We start from the raw sequence: 22,027 nt of genomic DNA on the forward strand, positions 1-22,027 counted from the left end.
AGGGGCCCTTTGCCTATTCCTATAATGTTCCCTTTCGATGTAATTTTCTTTCCTTTTGATTTGTGTGAGTTTAATTTGTACCTTTCGAGATTTGCTGGCTAATGAATGCATTCGCTGAGTTACTCCTCTCGAAGCATGGGTCTTTTGATTGAGTGCTGGTCAATGGGATTGATGCGATGACCATATTCTTGTTCTGGGATAGGTTTCTATGAGACACGCCTTAAATTCATAAATAATGGGTCCGTCATTAATGCTCCACACCGTGTTTCTTATGACTCAAAGAAACTAATGGGCTGTGCCCTCAATGCCTGGGGTAGAAAGTTCCAATAACTTAATTGCATGTGTCGTAGGATGCAGGTTTACAGGGAAAATATCCTCTTTTACGTGGGCCTTTTATCACGAAAGCACTTCAACTTTTGTTAGTATCTTGAAGAATTTATTTTACTGTTATGCCAACGCTGATCCTATGCACAGTTCTCGACCTATCATTGGAGCCCCAATAATGTCATGATTGGACCCACATTGGCTGTTTCCTACGGTCGGCAAGTAAGCGAGTCGGAGATTAGGAGACAAGAAGACTTCAAAAGAAGTTTCCTAGTTTGAACCGCGGTTCGTTATCCCCTTTCGTGCCCTTGTCGTAAGGCGGTCTTCGGAGGAGACGCGGAGGTCTTTGCTCTTCTTTCCCCATTCTTGATCACCGTCTTCCTCCTCCTCCTCCTATCTCGTCTTGGATCTGTCGGCCGGCCATGGCGTCGCAGGAGTACCTCTACAAGATGCTGCTCCGGCAGACCTACCGGAACCTTTGGCTCACCGATCTCATGAGCACCATCCAGGCCGACTTCTCCCGTATGATTCCTTCTGTTTTTCCTCGTCCCTCTATAGTACCTCCTTCTTTTCGACATAACTGATGGATACGTTCCGATCCTCTCTGCAGCATGCTTTCTTTCTGGCGCTTTGGTGGTAAATCCTCGGCTTTTATGTTGCGGATAGGTCCAGTGTCGGTGCCTTTTTTGGTTTCACCCATAGTTGCTTTCGCCTGTTGTTATCTGGAACATTGACGTTTCCCCAAATTGCTGGATGGTAGACGATCGTGATTTTTTTTTTCTCCTTTTGATGAATCTGCTCATGGATTGTGAAGATCAAATGAACATAGCAGTTGTTATTGGTGTTCATCTTTTAAATAGTCGGGTAGGGTAAATAAACTCTGAGAATATGTGAGGATTGTTTTGCTGGTTTTTGGTGGTTCTTTTACTGTGAAACTGATGATGCTCTGTTCTCAATCTGTTAGCTACAAGGAATAGATTCTTGTCCTTGTCTTCTTATGAATAGATTCCTGTCCTACAAGAAATAGGATTTAGGGAACCAGACATGAAAAAGAAAAAGGCACTGAAAAATACTTCTATCCCAAATGACACTAAACATTAACTTCAGCTGACTCAATCTGGGGCCTTCAATTAATGATGTTCTTGGTTTTTTCTTTTTTGTAGCAATGCTTTCTCCATTAGCTCTTTCTCTACTAGGTTTCATTTATTGGGATCTTTACTAGTGTTTTTGTCTACGAGATTTCCATCTTGAGTTTAGTCACTGTTAAACACCATTTCTAAGCTGACCTTGTTCACGAGATATCATGGACTCTTATCTGTACTATCTATGCCATTATGTGTCTGGTCGTGTGCTGATGTGTGTCCTGAAAGAAAGCGTAAATTGCTGTTGGGTATTTGTTTGTATTTTGCCTAGTGAAAGGACATGTACTATAAATGGTTGCATGTCTCTATTCACTGTTTTTCCCCCTTTAGGAGCTTGATGATTTCACTAATGCCTGTATCCATGGCTTTACAAAAGAATTTACAATGATAAAAACTGATAAGGTTTGGGCAATTTAGAGAATCCAATTGGAGGCATCTGATTTTAGGAGAGATGCTTCTGATAAAAAGAGTTGTTCTTTCGAAACTCTATAGCATGCATTTCTGAATTAGTTGCACTTATAACTGGGCTTGCTCTTGTAAATAGTGGTCATGTTTCATACTAAAATTACTGCTAAATTATTCTTAGATCTTGTTTTCAGATGCATCATTTGTTATTATTGGATTTTATGTTATCATGTCTAGATGAGTGAAAATTTTCAAACGTTTAAAAGATGAGGTGAATTGTATAGATAAAAGAGATGGGTTCCTGTATTTGGCTTTGCCATTGCAGTTTTTATGACATATTTGCTTGTTGTCTCATCTATTAACACCATGGTGCAGCAAGATGGTGAAGTTTAGACAAAATCGAGATTCTTTTGATGTGACCTTGGAAACTCATTTATGATACAGGTGCATGTGTTAGATGGCCATATCTGAATAAGGAACATGTTCCTCCATTGTTGCTTTTGAAATAGTTGATATCCTTGTCATTTTGAAATATTTTCTTTAGATTTTATTATTTTGCCATATGAAACTATCTTCTAGAGATAGGATATAATGAAATGTGTATTTTTCATGTTATCAGTGGGCCATGCGTTTCCTACATGCTCTGCAGAAGGGCTCTTTACAATGACATGTCAAGGTAATTTCAGTGGGCCATCTGTTGCGCGGGTTATCTACCATGCAGAGGGAAATGTGAAGAAAGTCGATGCCCAGAGTTCTACTTTTGCGCTGAGGTATTGAAGTTTGAATTACTTATATTGGAGTATTTTGTTTTCAGAAGCAAATTACACCTGGCCCTGTGTATTCATCAGTTATTTAATGGATTGACATCTCGCTCATAATACGATTGTCATAATTGGTTGGTGCTTGTTTCCTTTGCTAAATCTAATTTGTAGATATCTTGGTTGAGTTATTTGCCTCATCTTCCAAAGTAAATCATCTAATTAATAAGTAGGTAATCACTTTTTTTTTACATGTTTTGCCTCTTCGTAATATGTCGAACAAATTTCTGATAATTTGTGCCGTAGCTAATCTTTGAAAGTTTATGATACCCTATATAGTTGCCTGTACAACTTTGTCCTGTCATTTAATCTACTGCTACTGCTGTATGGCTGACAGGCAATTACTAGTGATTCCAGCTTCATGCAGACGGGTTGCAACTTGCAATCTGAACACAAGTTTAATTAGTTTGATTAAAATTGGTAGTAAACATTTACTTTTATCCAGCAGCAGCAATTACTTAGCCTATGAAACAATGGCAAGCTATAGAGATGACTCCATTTAACGTTCTTATGTGATGGTCATGTACTGCTTTCAATTAGGAATATCGTAGCCACACATTCTATTTATGTTAATCTTGGTATTGTTTGATTTAGTGGATATATCATTTTACTATGGCAGACAGACCATCAGGAGGATCATGCTTGGAAGACTGTGTGCCATATGGTACATGAAAAGATGATTTAGTGGATATATAATTTTACCATGGCAGACAGACCATCCATAGGATCATGCTTGGAAGACTGTGCCATATAGTATATGAAAAAGAGGTGGACACATCATGTCTGAGTCCACTCTCAGTTGCCAAGTAATGGATGTAAAACTACACAACTGACCTGTCCTTACATCATTGATATACATCAGATGATAGACTAATTATATAAGATGATGAGGATTAGAGGTACCTTGAGAAAAGTCATTATAATACAATGAAGATTCGATTCAAGTTCACCCTGATTAGGTCAGCCATCAGTGTCATGTGTTGTTTAAATCAAGCTGTTGTGATAGTGACCTGAAATTTTGGGTTAACTTGATAGTCGGCCCATTAAGGTGACACCACTAGGATTCTGGCTAATTGTTGAGACCTAGCTTGAACCAAGAATATATTCCTGCCTATATTAGAATATAGGCATATTTATCACCCTTGTGTTACAATTTTGGTGCATATCTTTACATTTAATTTACAAGAAATCCTTCCATTTTCTCGACTAATATATTTAAACCAGTTTCTTATTCTCTAGCCTTGCATCATAAAACTTAATACCCTGTTTTATATCATTGTACATAATTGATGATTGTCTTTGGCAGAATATATATGACAACTATGGGCTTAAATTCTGTGAGATCTGATAAGATCCATTGGTTTTAGTTTCATTTGCATTTTAGGTTAGTTCAGTTGTCTTTGTGAAGTTATTGCATGTAGCTATCCTGTATGTTGTTTGCGTAGTAAACATTTTGGCTAATAATCATATTTGAAACAACTATATCTCGACTAGCATGATTGGTACTTGAACAAAAACGTGTTTTATTTTCTTTCCAGGTTTTCTTGTGCTTTGGTAATTCTGTTGCCTCGAATCGCTTCTTGCTCCAAGATGAGTTGCGACAGTCAATTCAAACTTGAGTAGACGGACCCAGCTCATGGGTTGCGACAGTCCAAGTATGGGCCTGTTTCAGGCCCATTAACAGCTGAAAAGAAAAAGTTGATTTTCTATGTGAAATCAGCAGTTACCTCTTAAAATCTGTCTTTATGAATTTAATGCTGGGATTTATGGTTTGTCTGCAACAAGTTGCTTGGGTCTTTTCCATTGTTGCAATGATCATCGGAAGTCAGGAGATCCAAAGAAGCTTCCCAGATATTATCCTCTATGTCTGACTTTGTATACTGGACGTAAGACCCATGTTCTTTTGTTCTCACGCCTTTTGTTCATGTTAAGTGATATTAAAGACCTCATGCATTTACTTGTAATTTCTTTGCAGAGTCTGTGCACGCATGCATGCAGGTCGGAGTACTTAAAGATACACGTTTAAATTCCATGGTTGCAGACACAGCATAAGATTGAGATGGATAAGAGAGACGGCGAGTTTGGGGCACCACCAGTGATGGCTGTGCCTCCAGTCCACCAGATGTCTCGCTTCGATCAGCCTATTCCATGGCATGCTGGATATGCCTCTCATCATCTCAGCCAGCTTACGGGCAACCATATGGCTATTCTCCGGCTGCACACCCTCCACCTGGTTACCCGCATGCCTTACCCATATGGTTCTTACCCTGCACCTGGTCCTCCTCCTGCTGGACATCCCAAATAAAATGCATCGATCGAAAGCCCACTCGTTCAAGTGTAGGTTTTGTCATTGTTGTTCTGGTTCTTTTCATTGGTTGCCTTAAATCTTTATTATCATGGATTACTAGGTATCATGTTTAATCCAAATGGTTAGCATTTGTGACATTCTCAGTCTGGTCATGCCGATGCACAATATTGTTGGTCGGAAAGTGTCGGGTGCTGCTGCGGCTGCGAATGGTTCTAGCTCTCTACCTCTTCATCCTGCGAGGTCATGCCCAAGCACCCTTTTCTATTTTCTCTTCTCTTCCTATGAAATCTAAATATTAAATATGATCAGTATGTTTTCGGCTCTGATTGTAGGGACGCAACTTGGCTTGTCAAGAAACTGATGAAGTATAATTACCTTCATGCAGTCCCAGGTACGTTCTACAGCCTTTACCATTGTCTTCTCTCAAGAGTTCAATGCATGGTAGGAATCTGAGGCTACTGATTCAGCACGGCCGAACCTTTAATAATCCCAACAAGCCGAGAACATGAAAGTGCGACAATGACGTCCCAACGCACAATGGTGTCGGTGGTGGGCCTCCTCCTAGGCCTTATTCTGACAAGCAATCCACAAAACGACCGACCTGGCCCATTTAAACTTGTCCCAGGACGGTGTCCTCCGCATCTCTGCCGTTGCCACGTCCACGCTAACCCGCGGTCGCTCCACCACCATGCACTTCCGGATTCAGTGCACGGGCTTGGCCACGTCCGCTGATCCGATGCAATGCACGGGCGCGGCTGCGTCTGCGTCTGCGTCTGCGGATTCAGTGCACTTCCCGACTCCATTATGCGTCCGATGACGCTACGTGGTCGCCGTCACCGGGCCCGGCCATGGATGATTGAATCCCTCTCATCTCCAATGCTTTTTATGTGCATATCTCGTGATCCTCGTGCTGAAGAATCCTGCCGCTGAAAACAATCTTGGGATCTATCGGTACCAAAACGTCAAATCATGACCTCAACGTATCCGTGGTAGGCTTCTTCAGCAATAAATGATCATCACATCTTTCTTTGGATCGATTCCTCCGTCTTCAATCATGCCTTAATTCTTTCTTTCCCTTGATTCATTTAATAAATAAGAAAATAGTGTTCGATCAAGTTGCGTACCATAAATATCTAACCACACTGGTCCGTTGTTATGGTAACGTGGTCTAGAGTCACATGGGATCATTGGAAAAGTCTAAATGATCTGCAGCCGAGCAACACATCCTCTTCGCATTGTCGGAGTCATATCGTTGGTATTTATGACATGAACCATGATAAACATATGGGAAGAATTCGAGCAATTATTATATGTGGCATGGATGTGTTAGTGATTGAATGGACACTGTTTTGCGCACGTTGGGACATCATCGGGTTGCATATAAGGACAAAATGCGAGAAGTTTATGGATCCAAAGCGAGGGGGGGGTTAGCACAGGCTATTTCACATAGATTCAGATCCACAATAATGTTGAGTCTAAAGCGATCGATCGAATTAGGGTTGGGTCGGATCATTTGTTTCCTCCGATTAGATGACAGGTAGGGGCATTATATGGAGAGAATCATCCCAGAAAAGAAGAAGAAGACTATGATTGGGGCGGCTACGGGGGTAAGATTGAGAAACCGGGAGGACAAACCCCCCGTGAGACGAGACGTGTGTGAGTCGGGTGGGGGTCTTGGGGGCGGACTTTTTTGACGGGCGGCATGACGGTCTGATGACCGAGAGAAAGGGACACGGTGAGAGGAAGTTCACGTGAGGAGATGGTCCACACCACATCGCTGCCCCCCCACGTCCTTTGCATGGAATGGTGCCCACTGAAATGGCACCCCACGAACCATGGGAATATATGTGCGACTGTGTGTGTGGTTGCCAAACCCCCCATCTTTTCCCTTGGATTCCTCACCTGTCTCCCTTGGATGGGTGGAGGGAGAGAGAGAGAGAGAGAGGTTGTCCGAGGCGGCTGATGAGAAGCATATAAATCTGAGGTCAGGATGGGCGAGCAGGAGCAGAACGGACAAGATTAGATTAGGCATATTTTAGTACTAAACTTGGGGGTTTTCTTAGAATTTTGCAATGGTGGCATAGATTCTTGAAAAAGAAAACAAAAAAAAAGTCTTCACTTTAAGGAATAGTATTTTACCATTGGTTATCCTAAAGAACCGTTACCTGTTGTTTTCAGCAGCATAGGATGCAGACTCGGACATCCCACCAAACGTTTTGATCGCGCCTACTTTTCTAAGTTGGGATTAGTGATCGAGTAGGATGAATAAGAATAAATATATATAAATCTATCATTTTCATGCTAGTTTAGTGGATCAATCTGTGAGACAATGAAAGAGAGAGAGAGAATATAAAGTTGAAGAGAAGAAAAGAGGGAAAGAAAAGGCTTCTCCACAATGATACAATCCGAAATCATTCAAAAGCTAATCCTACTACTACTACTACTACTTTTTTGCATATTCCCTTCATGCTTGACATCCTACACACTCGGTCACGGTGGGACGCTTCTTCTCCTCGTGCCTTGTGTGAATCCAATCAACATATCTGCGTACAGACATCTTCTGTATTTTACTCCAAAAGACCTCCGGCTTTTACCGACATTATATTTCAACTCCACATCTTAAGACACCCATACGGTAGAATAAATTTCCAGGTCTAATGGTTGAAAATTTTGATGTGTTTGTGAACAGAATGGGATCGATCGATATCTTCTTTTCTAAAGAAAAAGGACGCGGAGACTCTGAAAAGAAGCAAGCCACAAAAAAAAAAAAAGGAGAGGCATGCTGTGTCTGTAGTTCGCCTACAGCTAAATCTCTCTTGGTGTTTAATTTCTCGGCCATCAATTGCCTGCCTTCACGAAGAAGAAAGAAGAAAAGTCCAAAGCGTCGTCTCCAACTCCCACTTTGTTGTGGAGTCTCCACTCACTCCAAAAAGGACGGGGGACCAGTTCGCAGACATGGGCACTGTTAATGGAGAGACGTCCGGGGGGCGACAAGGACCCCTAGCTCTTCCCCCCCTCTCTCCGGTCCGGATCGAAATGCCAGACTCCTCTCCCTGGAACCGCTAGCGAACGAAAGAAAAGAAGGCACCACCGGTATGCAAACCGAGTAGATTCCTTTGCTTTGATGCTGAAGCATCAAAAAAATCTCTCCCGTACTCGATAGGATGGAGGAGGAGGCCACAGCGTGGTGTCGTTTTCCGGACTTGCAACCTGCACAAACATGTCTGACACAGCAGAGCAGCTACCACGACAAAAGATCATCATCATTAGACATCTGTCTGTTGATCCGGTTTGAGGTGTGCGTGCAGGGAAGATCTCTCCTGGTTCCAGGAAGAGATAAGACGGCCATGTGAACTCCAGCAAGCAGGTCAGGGCTAATGAATCCAGCGGCGAAGTGGTCCTCACATTCTGCCTCAGAAGATGAAGAACCCAATTTGATCGTTCATGTGGTTCTCTCTCTCTCTCGAGAGAGAGAGAACCATAGTACATGGATACAGCTTGCCATGGTCACATGGCAAGTGGCCCGTGCTTTCGGTTGCTATGACACGAAAGAACAACTCGATGAGAAGAGTTTATGACCCGCTCAACAGCAAGGAGAGAACAAAAAGGCAATGGCCGGCAAGTCAACTCTACCCTACCAACTTCCCACACAAACGTATCTGCACCGAATAAAGGAGAGATAATAATGCTGTCAGACACCGACCTTCTTTCCTATGTGAGTTCTTTTTATCTCTACTATCACACTACGCTTTGTGTACGGAATAGTTGGAGATAATGATCTTCCTATTCCTTGAAGCACGAATTATTTCCCCCACTGTTTACTTTCCCAACACGGTTCAACCCAACAGTGGCAGAGGGGTGCTGAACCCCCACGGCACGCCTCTATTTGCTTGCAAGTATGGAAAACCAAGTAGACGACGATGAAGATGGAAGAACAGAGCGGGGTGGTTTGGCTTTTACCGCATCAAAGACTCCTACTGTACGGGATGTGGTAAAACCTCAGCATCAGGATCAGGATCAGGATCAGGATCAGGATCGTGGGCGTGGCAAAGTAAAAAAAAAAAGAATTGGAGCAGCCTCAGCCTCCCTGAACCTACATACAACAAGACAAAAGCTGATACCGTCAATGGTCATAGAGAGCGGAGGAGGAGGAGATGCAAGACACCGAAGTGGGTGGCCCAGAAGCCAGCTTCAGGGCGGCTCGCACCTTCCTCAAACCATCCTTTTCTGCCATTTAAAACAGGGGAGGGAGGAGCAGTGTCATACCATCTGATCTCTGATTCCACAGCAATATCTCATTTGTTAATGACCTCTCCAACCATAACAGTTCCATCACCAGATTCACAGCCCTACCAAACTCCTCCTCACGATATATATCGCCCGGGCCAGAGGAGAAGGTGATCGGATCTCTCTCTGCACCCACCCGGAGCATCATCCAGAGGTGCTATCCATCCTGTCTGGCTCGTACAACTCGAGCAGAGCAGCGGAGAACAGGAGGAGAAAGACTTGGATCTGCGAAGCTCAAGTCCCACCGTACAACAGGAGACCAGGAAGAGGGGGGAGAGGAAGAGGAAACCCAGCTCAGAGGCCTTGCCATACTCTTCTTGGATCAACATGGGGTTCCCGGTGGGCTACTCGGAGCTGCTGCTGCCGAGATTTCTCCTCCACATAGCCTTAATCCTCGGCTACGTGCGGCGATTCATCTTCCGGGCCTTCGACGCCGTGGGCCTCGGCGACCTCCTCGACGCCGACGCCCCTTGGCCTGAGAACACCGGCCACCGCAATCTCGACCACGACCACCACCACCACGGCAACCTCCAGCAGCCACGATTTCGGTCGGTGTCGGCGATGCTGATCCAGGAGGCGCTTCCGGTGGTGAGGTACGAGGAGCTGGCGGCGGCGGGGCAGCACGTGGGGGGCAGCTGCGTGGTCTGCCTCTATGACTTCGAGGCGTCGGAGGAGGTCCGGAGGCTGAGCAACTGCCGGCACGTGTTCCACCGCGGCTGCCTCGACCGGTGGCTGGAGCACGACCAGCGGACGTGCCCGCTCTGCCGCACGCCGCTCGTCCCGGAGGAGATGCAGGTCGCGATCGACGATCAAATGTGGGCAGCCGCCGCCGTCCCTGACTCGTACTACGACGACTTCTTCTTCTCTTTCCCGTTTGCATCGGCCTCGCCGCCGAGCCCGACTCTGCTACTCGCCCACCAGCTCTTCTCTTCCTCGTAGGTGGAGAAGAGACTTGGATCGGCCAATTGTACATAGACTAAGTAGTACACCACTGGAAGGTGAACGGCAGAAACAGAGCATCAAAAAAAAGAAAGAAAGAGTTAGAAGTTTCCCGAGGAAAGAAAAGGAAAAAATAAGTAAAAATAACAAAGAAAAAAAAGAAAGAAAGAAAAAGTATCGGAGCCACTGCTTCTTCCCCCTGTGTAGTTTGGTAAGTGAATATAATTCGTATTGCAGAGTTGAAGAGTCGACTGCAAACCTTTCTCTTCTTCCCTTTCGGTTGTGAATTTTGAGGGTTAAGCATCGGTATATGATAGAAAGATCGACGGAGACGAGCTCAAGCTTACCGGATAATGAGTGCGGCAATACCAGCTTGAAGAAGAAGATGGTCGTCGATGCATCATCCCCCTTCGCAGAGAAGAGAGCTAAAATATGTTTAGCTAGTTTCATGTAAAAATCCTTGTTCTTGTTAAGTTGGGTGCAAATTCTAACCACTCTCAAATCAACTGCTGGGTAATAAATATTTCTGTTCTTGCCGGTATAACTAACCTTCACGATTCTTGTCTTCAGAATCACACCAACACCAGCTTGTAGAAATCGTTGATGATGGGATCGAAATCTGTAAGTAATTATTTGGATTCCTGAATCATAGTAATTCTTTTCCCCCTCTGCCAGGTGAGGCGGAAAAGAGTGATGACAACTTTCTTGAAGTGGAGCAGCCCCAGGTGATTGAGAGCCAAGATTCCCGGAGGAGTCATGAAACTTTAATGGGCATGGTTGCTATTTACTTTGCCACAGCCTCCCTGACATTTATTATAAAGGCTTTACTGCGACCAGATTCCAAACAACCTACACCGGCCAGAAGCATCATATCAACTTATCCATCTGTAATATCTTCTCTCGCCCGATCCTTTGCAATCGCATCTTAAGCTCCATCTCGATGCTCATACGCAGAGAGATGCCAAAAGGACTTGAAATGTGGAAGGAAGAAGGTGTTCTACCACCAGCAGAAGAATACCCCCATTTTTGTTAGTGTGAAGCCACAGGCTTCATCTTTGGAAATCTTACCTCTTTCCGGTGCCCCAGGAGTACAGTGATAACCTACATGCAACTAGAAACAATTATAATCAGAAAAAGTAGAACCACTTCCAACATTTTATTGCATAAACTTCAAGAATAAAAGCATACGGCCAAACACAAACATGACTCTTAAGGGAACACTACACGAGGAACAATGGCAAATATTTATCCAATATTATTAATCATGTCGCACTGGAAAAGAAAAATCTAGAAAAAGAAAGGAAAAACAAAGACAAATTATATCTCAGATTACGACAGCATGAAATGCTGACGAAAGGAAACACATAACACATACTCAAGAAGAAACAGAGCACAAGTCCAACACAACAAATTACGTACTTGCACAATTTATCATAATTTTCAAAATCTTGACTTGACTATGAAGGATAGACTTAGGAATTTACTAGAAAAAAAATGTAATAATTCAAACGTATAATACCTCAATGCTTCAATGTGATATTTGAACTAATACAGATAAGAAAATAAAGCATGATCGTACAATCACGAAATTTACTAGCATTATGCTTGGGTTTAGCAGTCATGTAATATCTTGGAAGTGATTAGTCCTGGCCTACACTCATTATGTCAGTGATGCAAAACAATCACATGCTATAAAACCTTTTTCCCTTGTAATATCTTGAAAAAGAAGAAAGGAGCAGTAGAACCTCAGATCATGACCAAGGCAATGCCAGATTTCTGATAAACAGAGCAGGCTCAGACGATCTGTGATTGATTATGTTCGAAATGCACTTCAAGCATAACTGGTTGCATCACTGTGAGCCGGTCATTCATGATGCCTGGCAGCGGGGCGACTGGGAGAATCAAACCATTGATCATCTCTGAACATCCGTTGGTTATGCCACAGAGATTCACTGCCTTCCAGATAATTTAGGAGCAACAGTACTACCTTCAGCTTTTGCATCTAGACCATCATGATCACTAGACCTGGAGATACTAGAGCAAATACAATAAATATACATGGATATGAAGATAGTAAGATTATTATTTCCAATTACTGAATAGAAAAATCTGAAATTTGACCTATTTTTTCAAATATCATGACTGAATATCATGATCATTACCTGCTTAATGTGAGATTAGAATATTTTGGCCTCTTGACTCGAGCTGATAAATCTCCCTTAGATGACCAAGCCAGATCTTATCATGGTTTCATCAGCACAATACACATCTAAAGAATCAGCATCGTTCTCTTGTTTAACACTGCCAATCCCATGATCCAACAAGCTATCTCCTACAGCCTTCAAGCAACCGATCCCATCCCGATGATTTGATTCTGACACTTGCTAAAGGTTTGTTATCATCTTCATCATTAAACCAAATGTTTCTCATCGCATTATTTCTACCGGCACCACATATGCTTCATTTACACTTCTTTGTTGCCATTTAATGCCAAATAATTTGCATGATCCAGTATACCTACATCTCCAGAGGCTCTCTGTCCTTGTCCTTGTCCTTTATTTGGACTGTCTGATTCGGATAAGTACTTTGATGGGGATTGAGAAACAAAAACCTGCCTAGCCTTCCGAGCATTTGCCACATCAGCAACCAACAATTTCCTCTTTTTGCATACCATTTTCTTAATGGAAAAGGCAGCAAAAGCATGTAAACCAGAAACCGCTTCAAAGACATCATTTTCAAAGATATCATTTTCTTGGCTGCTAGACCCATATCTGCATTTTCAAATTCCTCCTTGTTAACTCCATCTTCTCCCACCAACATATAATACATACTGTAAATCTACCAACCTGATGCATCATCTCTAGTTTTGTGGGTTGGCCAGTACCAACTTGTGGTGCATCTGCATCATGGTTGTGATGGAAGCTTGCACAACTATCCATGTAGATTTTGCTAGTTGCCGAGTGTCCATGTCACCATCTATCAAAATGGCACCGGTTTTTGCCACAGCCATGAGAAATGGAGTAGAAATAGGGGTTCTGGAACCAACATAATTGTTGTTATCAACTTTCAACTGCAGAATTACAGGTACATCTATCAGGTTTTTCTGATACCTCATTAGCAATGACTGTGCCAGCCACATTTGCAAGCTATCACCAAACTTTGAAGGACGTGCTGCATTCTCTTAAGTGAAACTGACAAATTTCGAGGTCTTCCAGCTTCTCATTGGGATTGTTATTTCCAACTACAAGATCAGTGGCCACTGGCACAGAGATCAGATTATTTCATGCATCCGTATCAGCATCAAGGTCCTAGTGACGCCGAGTAAGATGAAGGCCTTTTTTTCATCAGAAACATTTTGCTGATATCAGTAAGTGGAGTTTTTTTTTCCATTCTGGGATCCACCAAATGTAATTTCATCTTCAGCATGCATAAATGAAGAAGTTTCCATTGGGACCTTACAATTTCCGTAAGGACATTTGTTTATAAGAAATTTTATCCATATCCACGTCCCCTTTAATCATAGTGGCACCCACCATTTCACTATTTCAGGCAACAGTGGCAAATATCAAAATACCAGAGAAATCTGCAGCAAATCTTTTGTCATGAAGTTTATCATATGATAAATGCTCCTGGTATGAAGCAGGCTGGCTGTGTCTGATAGATGATCAGAATCATCTGAATAAGATAGTGGAGATGATGGAGAATGAGCGAGTAGAAATCTCCTTTTCTTTATGGGAGTAACTTTAAGTGAGCCACTTAGATGTCCTCCAAGAATGCTTACACCACCCCTGTAGTCAGAACAGACATCTGTTGAAAATCCTATACAAAGAGTTCCAGTAGAAAGAGGTAATCCAGAAGAGTACTAAAGTCTACAGAGGCAAAGCAGCTCAGAATAAGACAAAGGAATGTCTCCTGTTCTACTGGGGGCCCTTATCCATGCTATTCTCACTCCTTTGAGAAATTTGATGATGCACTTCATTCTTACCCAGCAAATGAAGTTCGAATCATCTTACAGCAACTGCCCCCTCTCGGTGGCTGCTTTCTGATTCAAATTAGAACCTATATCTTCTCAAGTCCAACTTCACTTAGTTTTTTCATTACAACCACAAAATGTGCCACCATGACTCTTGCAAGACTCTGATCCTTGGTGGTTTTCAACTTTGATCTACGGCCTCCAGAAGTACACAGATGGATCTGCAAGGATAACATCATCATTTAGACATGAATCATACTGAGAAGTAACTCCATACTATTCTTATATCAAGCTTATACATGTTGGAGGATTATAGAGAATAACAACCAGAACCATCATCCTGAGAATCTAAACTACATTCAAAAACATTAAATGATTTTTAAAAGAATATAACACCAACTAGCATGCTCAAATTGATAAAACCAACCACTGACTCAGATTCCATATAGTTTTTGAAGCCCAAACACGAATGGATTGAATGATCAACTAGCAGGTTGGGAGCAACTGCAGATGATCTTTGAAAAGCAATAAATACATACATGCTAAAATTGGATCTCAAGGCATTGTGTCATACAAATGGTACAATATTCCTAACAAAAAGGCAAATAATCTATGGCACAAGTGTGACGGACTAAGTTAGTTTTGCCTCTGCACAACGACCGCACACAATCTTTGTGTACAGGACTGAAGTGCCTACAAAAGCCAACCAAAATGGGGTTGCTAAGCTTTCTGCAAGCCAACTACATGCTGGCAAAGCATGAATAAAACTGAAAGACACTGACACATAAACATTACATTAAACATCTTATGTATAGACTTGTCCATGACATTCTCCCCCACTTGTTCCTTCGACGTTCTTGTCGAAGCCTTTGCGGACGTTGCATCTCCTCGCCTTTGCTACATGGACATTCTCCCCTACTTGTTCCTTCGATGTCCTCGTTGAAGCTTTTCCGAACGTTGCATCTCCTTACTTTTGCTACATCTTCAATCTTCTGCTTCAACTGCAACGCACCTCCCTCGGCTTCCAACTGCTCTTTGCCATTGTTGTTGAGTAGTCAAACTTTGATCCACCAACACTGCTTCAACTCACTAATGACTTTAACTCCGGTGCGGACTCCGTCAAGTTGTGCTGATCTTCGTTGGATCCTATGGATCCCTCGGATGAAGGAAAAGGCCTTCTCTATTGTGCGTCATTCTCTCAAACGTCTCGTGTCGCTTGAATAGAATGGATGCCGGTTGGAGCTTTAACGAGCATCGCCTCATCGATTCTTATTTTGCTTAGTCGTCACCTCCAAGTAGTTTCACATCACTTTTGCTTTCGATTGACACTCTGTTACGAAATGAAGCGCACAATCTACTCTTAGTAGAACCGATCACCATTGGTGAGGATTTGACAATTGTTATCTATCACTGTGTCTCTTCGAAGGGTCTTTGAACAAGTGTAGAGCTTCTCTACTGGATGACTAAGAGAATTTGGATACTCTATTTCGCTCATTCTCTTAAGAGTTAAGAGTTGAGAAGGCTAAGGGTACTTGACTTCGCTCACCTCCTCGATAGTTGTACTTTATGCATCAAGCTTATTACTAGCCTTCACTTCCTCTTTGCTCATGCTTCTGAAGCTCCTGAAGTGTTTACACTCCTTACACTAAGTTAGCTACTGTGATTCATCTTCTCATTATCATCGAACTTTTAGAATGCAAGAAGTTTTGCCCGAAAAGGATAAAATTTTACCCCGAGTGGAGCAAGTCTCTGTTCGTTTTGGTTGCCTCTGGCATTGTACCACCTTCTCTATCATTTTTGTCGCCTACTCCGCTAAGCAAAAAGAGTATAGCACCATGTATTGCCAACTCCGTTCCTTGGCGGAGCACTCGCGCATCGACCTGAAGTCCCCCATTTTTGGCTATCTTGATGAGAAGTCAATCGACACCAGTCTTATAAAGTTTCTTTCCTTTACCCTTCTGCCTTGTTTTGGTACTTGGATTTTGCATCTGTATTCTCCACCTCCTCGGCCCCTTTCCCGACTATGTGCTCTCTTTCTATGACAACAAGGGATCGATGACTCCATGAAAATCTCATGGCCTCATGGCGCTTCCATGCTTATGGCCCTACTATCTATTGTCTTACATTTGCATCCCTTTCTTTGTGATCGATAGATCCACCTCTACGGTACTGTGACACTCCTCCAAGTCTACCTCCATTCTAACCGACGCTTAGTTTTGGGTAGCTAAGTCCCTCTGGACTTGTCGTCGCTTCCTCGCCCCTTCCGACCACCTGCTTCAACACCTCTGTACTCTCCAAGCAGTTCACCTTGGTCGATGGAAACATAGACTACAACTCTCATGCATGGCCTCCACCATCATATTGCAGGGCTCACGTTGATTTTGCTCTCTTTTGCATCATTGGTAGCAATGTTTGCTCACTCAGCCTTATCCTCTGACTTGCCAAGCTCCCTAGAGCGAATATGAGCTATAGAGCGGTCCAACTCTCCAATCTCTCTGATCATACCTTTGTATGATCAAGTGTCCTCCATGGGGCTCACTGATACTTGCACTCGAAATTCCCCCTCAGTGATACACAATCCTCATATGCTAATGATCAAGGCTTTCATCTGATCCGAAATTTTGTGCATGCACAAAAGACTCGTCATTGCGGTACCATGGCATTCACTCCTTGAATCTATAGTCCTTGTTGTTATATTGCTCACTAAACTGGTGCTCCCAGTAGCTTTCAATTATATCTCCGCATGATCAAGTCCCTCAAGGGATTTCTTCGTGTTGTCGGATTACCTCGAACCATTCCACTATGATCCGTTGCACCATGTCGAGTGACATCTCCATTGTATTCTGATTTTTGTGTGATGAACTCGGATTGTGATCTCTCTATGTATGGCTTCCGCTAGCACATCGTAAGGCCCTCGCCACCTCCGATTGTGTTCGCTCCTTTGACAATCGATCTTCGTCCACATGCTCTCGAGCCATACATGGACGAAGTGCAGTTCTGGGACAATCCGTCGCTTAGAAACTCTCGAAGTCCACTAACTTCGTTGAAGTTAGTACGTTATTGTTTGGATCCTAAGTCTTTGCCCCTAACACAATTTCGTTGCATGCAACTTCCTTTACAATAACTCGTACTTCAATAGTGCCTGCCTCCACGTCCTTTTATCCTGTGCCAAGGCCTTCTGACTTTAACTTTGCCTCCATAAGTTGAGTTGCCTTAATTTTTTCGTCAATTGCTTCATCGAGATAAGGTGCATGTGTCTCGAAGCTCCTTTCGAGTTTGGCACCATATAATATGAGTTCGCTCCATTAGAATGAGGAACCCATGGAACGAATGATCCTGTTCTTGCCTCTACAAGAGTTCATGTCCTTGACCTTTGTCCAAGGAAATGTTTGTGTCTTCGCTTCATATTCCGTCTTTTATGTCGACTCCATTTATATAGCTTGGGCACTTCACCAAGTTTCACCCAAGGTGCTCCGGTCCTCAGTTTGTAATGAGATGATGGTGGCCCTCACGCCCACCATTCCATGGGTTAGCCCTCCGTTGAGTTTGATCTCCACATCGGCTCTAAGTGTGCCTTCGTTTGGTATTACCTTGGGTTGCTCTCCCACTTGATCTCGTAATGCGTCTACCAATGCATTACCTCGTGCCCCCTTTCAACATGTGCGGTCTGTTGCACATGGATCTCCCTTTGGAGAACTAAAATTTATTCCTCTTGGATACTTATCTCGTTGGAGAAACTTTCCTCTTCACATCCTTCCTTCTAGAAGTTTCAGAGACCACCATATCCTTAGACTACTCTGGCTTGTTGAACAAACTAAGCACTATTTCGCCACTGTGAACACAATTACGAGATTATGACTCTTTGTCAATACAACCCTTATTGCACCCTTTAAGGCCTAGCAACATTCTGAACCTATTGCACATTTTAGCCTCCTACGAACATATCCTCCTCATGCTGAAGAGAGTTTTCATGCTCTATGGCATCGAGTTTCGATCGCCTTAGGATGCCCACGAGCAGTCTATTGTCTATATACAAGCTCTTGCATGAGTACTGAATTATCTAAGTTAGCAATTCCCCTCACCTCTGCGAGCTTTGCCTAAACTCTTATGATCGCTAAACAACTCATCCCTTCTTGCACAATCTCATCCTTTGCTAAGTGCCCCGACTTGCCTTGAGCATCGTTAAGTTTGGTTGTCAACGTTGTAGCTCGAACTTAGCTATCTCAACCTTTATGCGCTACACGTTCTTCCCAACTCGCTTGTCCTCATGGTGCCTCTTACGTAAAGTGTTGGTTATTCCTCTAAATATCAATTTTAGATACTAGCTCCTCTGAGCAACTCTTTTCCCTCGTCTTTATGCCCGTTTACCTCAATCTGTTGCACATTATGGCTACCCTCAACGTAACCCTACTAGGAACCCACATTTGCATGTCAAGTGTTTCTAAGTGTGCTTGTCCCGCTCTAATACTATTTGTCACAAACTTACTGGTTTTGCATCTATGCGACTACCACACACAATATGCGTGTACAAGATTGAAACGGCTACAAAATTAAATCAAAATGAGACTATCAAGCCTACTACAAGTCCTCATGCAAAGCATGAGTAAAACTGTTACCCATGACACAAGGGCCATAGGGCTGATAACACTACTTGTAAATATCATTCTAAATAAATGTATGGGCACGTTCTGAACCTTTTATTTCAATTAAAAGGTAGTACAAATTGCTGGAGACAGATTAATAATGTTACCGACCTAAAATTTTCAAGTATTAACAGTATACAAAATCTAGCATAGCTCCTGTCATGACAGCTGGGGACAATGTCCACAAGAGAAAAAGTAGCAATGGCTCTCTCAATCCTTATTAAATAACCCATTCCTAATGGATTATGCATAATGATTAGCCTGCTCTACAAATTTTCCTACCACAATTATGTCCTTATTTAATAAGACAATCACCTCTGCTACATTTATATTAAAGATTTCCAGATCGATAGAACCACAGTCTGCAACAAAAAGATGCAAAGGATCGATGATGCTCATCCGACTAACTGGAAGAATAAGATACAATTTCAGTCCCACATGATCAGAAATCCTGGGCAAGAAAAGGCTCTCTAGATAAGAAACAAACAGAACAAGAAAGAATGTAGCCTAACTTGGAAAGCAGAGGAACAATCTTGGAGAAACTATCCACTCGCAGAAGTGCTAAGAACCAAGTTTCTCGAAGCAAATTTTCAATACTAAAAAATCCAATGACATCTAAAAACCCCAGTAATATCCACATCGAGAACAAGGAACAATGCCAATCTCCGCTGATCAAAGATGTAGCCTGCTCTTAGAGATGGACCAAACCTAAAGAAGGGGATGACGATGCAGACACCAGATTCAGGCTCAACATGTGATCTATCTAGGACCTGCTACATCCTAAAGAAGAGGACGAAGGCATCAACAGAAAGAAGATCCGGGACCGAACCAAGATGAGGTCAAATTGCAGCAACAATGTCCCGTCACCTTCGTTCTCCAAGATCCAATCGATGCCCTGAACCGAGAACTTCTCATCAATTACTCCTCGCAGTGTGCATGAAGACTCGGTCCCTGCTTCCCAAATCCGTTACCGGCAAAGACCGATGATCCAGAGCCAAGAACGTCATCCACGACCATTTCCTCCTCCTGTCCTGTCCTGTCACCAAAGAGCCAAGACTCCGTTCCACCCAACGGCGATTTCCAGCACGGCAACACCCTACGTCCGCCGCGCAGATTGGACTCGAAAGACGACTTGAACAGGCATGAGCTAGGTTTCGATACCTGGGCATCAAGGGTTGCGATGATCGGCCGCCTTCTTTTCGACGATCCCTTCCCTTCTCTCTCCTCCGCCGCGTACATTATTGTTGCCGGCATCTTGTTCTTGTGCTTGAGGCCAGACAACAGTTCCTGGTTTTTGCGGTAGTCCCCTTCCTCCTCCCGATCACCCCCGGTTATCAATACAATTACGATACCGCCCTAAGGGGTGGGTGTTCATTTGACCTAGTGATGTCCATCGGGGCTGACAGGTCCAGCTTCCATCTCCAACACAAAGACTGGGACTTGAGAAAGCATTGCTCCCATTGGGTTATGTGGGTACAATGCCGGTTCGAGCAGACTCGATGGCGGTCCGCGAAAAGCCGACGCGTCACTGAACCGCAAGTCGATGAATCGACGCAACAGGTTTGCGATGTAGCGAGTTACTCGGTTTTCCACGACCGACAAGCCAATGCAATCACTAAATATCAAAGGCTGCGCAGGAGCGCTCACTCAAAAGTTATCACGTAGACAGTGGAATAAGATTAAAATAAGAGGTTAATAAAAAGCTTCATCATGGACAAGAATTACCTTCGATCAGATCAAAGGCCATTCGAACCCCAAAAAAAAAACAACACTAGTAAATAGTTTGTACTTGTATTCTACTTCATTTACCTTAGCTGTGACAAGGTTAATGATCAAAGCATACACACATAACAGATCATGATGTGGCATTTAAGAGTCACTTAGATGACATGAATTGCTATATAGAACAAGTTACTAATTGCAAAAAGAATACAAGACCACCAACTCGAAACCCTGGAGGGCAATCTCATTTACTCATCTCCTGCACCTGTAGTTGCCAATTTACAATGAGTTGGGCTATTAAGTTTGAGACACCAACCTAACCGCGAGAACTAATTGATACAAAGAATTAAATAACAAGAAAAGAAATGAACAAATTATGATAAAGCATATCTGGGTCTGTCACTGGGAATGCAGAATCAAGCACAACCATTTATTTCATCTCTAACACATCATAAGTGTACCCAAATTATACAGTTTGCAGTGGCTATCAAAGATGGCACATTGCAAAATCTGTTTAGGTAATCAAGAGAACTCCAAAACCGTTTTATCCTCAGTAGGCATGTTTTCTATTCACATGGTGATGTGGCTGGCCTTCATTCATTTGCAAAATTGACTCTAATGAGAACTGTTGACACAATTGGAGAATCATGGGACTATACTGCCAAAAATTTAAGGGCAACAGTCCCCAGTTTCCTCCATCCTCTCTTCTTTTCTGCTCCATATTGCAAGCATCCATCTTAGCTCTGTGATTTCCTGCGACACAAGTAATTAGTTCTTTCCTTTTTCTATTATAAGGTACTTTCTTCTTCCAACCTTCAGCTAGCTCTCCTTCAAGCGACACAACTGCAGCTCTCAGTATTGTACATTTATAGAATTTAAAGGTAGGGTAACATCCATAATGAAATTCAATAACACATTATTATAAATGTAATGTCTAAACTCCAAAAGAACATTTTTATTTTATCAAAAGCTTCATGAATGAAAGTTTGGAACTTCAATCTCATTTAAAACCTAAAATTGCGCTTTTGACTCTTCCTTGTGTGTTGTAATTCCCATAACTTATATAAGTTGGTACAATTGTTTTGGAAAAGTTAGAAGCAACCTGCTCAAAGCATGAGAATCTAGATCACCAATTACCATTGGAGATGTGCAGTCTGTGGTCATTTTGGACATTGATAGACACCAAGGTGAAGCTTCTTAAAAGAACTTTAGTATAACCTATTATGATATTCTCCTGCCAGCAGAAAATTGTTATTGAAGCCATTGCTTTAGTGCACTATCAGCTTATGAACCCTTGGCTAGATAAAAAAGCAAAATGGTCACAATTATGCAAAGTAAACTAGTAATTGGTTATGATGTCTAACTAGATGACTAAGACAGGCTAAAGGAAAGATCAAATATCACCCTTAAAGATGAAGTACCTCAAGAATAATGATAAACACCAAATCTTACCAATAAACAATTAT

The 22,027-nt window shown here is 42.7% G+C and overlaps 1 protein-coding gene and 1 long non-coding RNA gene across 3 annotated transcripts; one reads left to right on the top strand and one right to left on the bottom strand.

The window, feature by feature from the left end:
* The first annotated feature begins 643 nt into the window (after positions 1 to 643).
* Positions 644 to 10,729, top strand: LOC135652920 (brassinosteroid-responsive RING protein 1-like). Its single transcript, XM_065174259.1, has 7 exons — positions 644 to 846; positions 2,491 to 2,641; positions 4,228 to 4,575; positions 4,665 to 5,026; positions 5,142 to 5,237; positions 5,330 to 5,388; positions 7,687 to 10,729. Exon 7 carries the CDS (start codon positions 9,612 to 9,614, stop codon positions 10,221 to 10,223), a length of 612 nt encoding a protein of 203 aa, XP_065030331.1. The 5' UTR covers positions 644 to 846; positions 2,491 to 2,641; positions 4,228 to 4,575; positions 4,665 to 5,026; positions 5,142 to 5,237; positions 5,330 to 5,388; positions 7,687 to 9,611; the 3' UTR covers positions 10,224 to 10,729.
* LOC135652923 (uncharacterized) lies at positions 9,275 to 20,276 on the bottom strand. 2 transcript variants are annotated; one of them, XR_010502260.1, is made up of 4 exons: positions 20,001 to 20,276; positions 12,386 to 14,417; positions 11,969 to 12,248; positions 9,275 to 11,324 (listed from the first exon to the last, which is right to left on the bottom strand). It is a non-coding gene; the product is annotated as an uncharacterized LOC135652923 (long non-coding RNA). The 2 variants fall into 2 exon arrangements; XR_010502261.1 differs by lacking the exon at positions 20,001 to 20,276 and adding an exon at positions 19,707 to 19,983.
* Positions 20,277 to 22,027: the final 1,751 nt, after the last annotated feature.

The sequence above is a fragment of the Musa acuminata genome, chromosome BXJ1-4 (assembly GCF_036884655.1).
Source record: "Musa acuminata AAA Group cultivar baxijiao chromosome BXJ1-4, Cavendish_Baxijiao_AAA, whole genome shotgun sequence".
NCBI lineage: Eukaryota > Viridiplantae > Streptophyta > Magnoliopsida > Zingiberales > Musaceae > Musa > Musa acuminata.

What these genes read in the sequence shown, in the direction of transcription:
- LOC135652920 (XM_065174259.1), top strand. Translation starts at nt 9,612, where the DNA reads ATGGGGTTCCCGGTGGGCTACTCGGAGCTGCTGCTGCCGAGATTTCTC.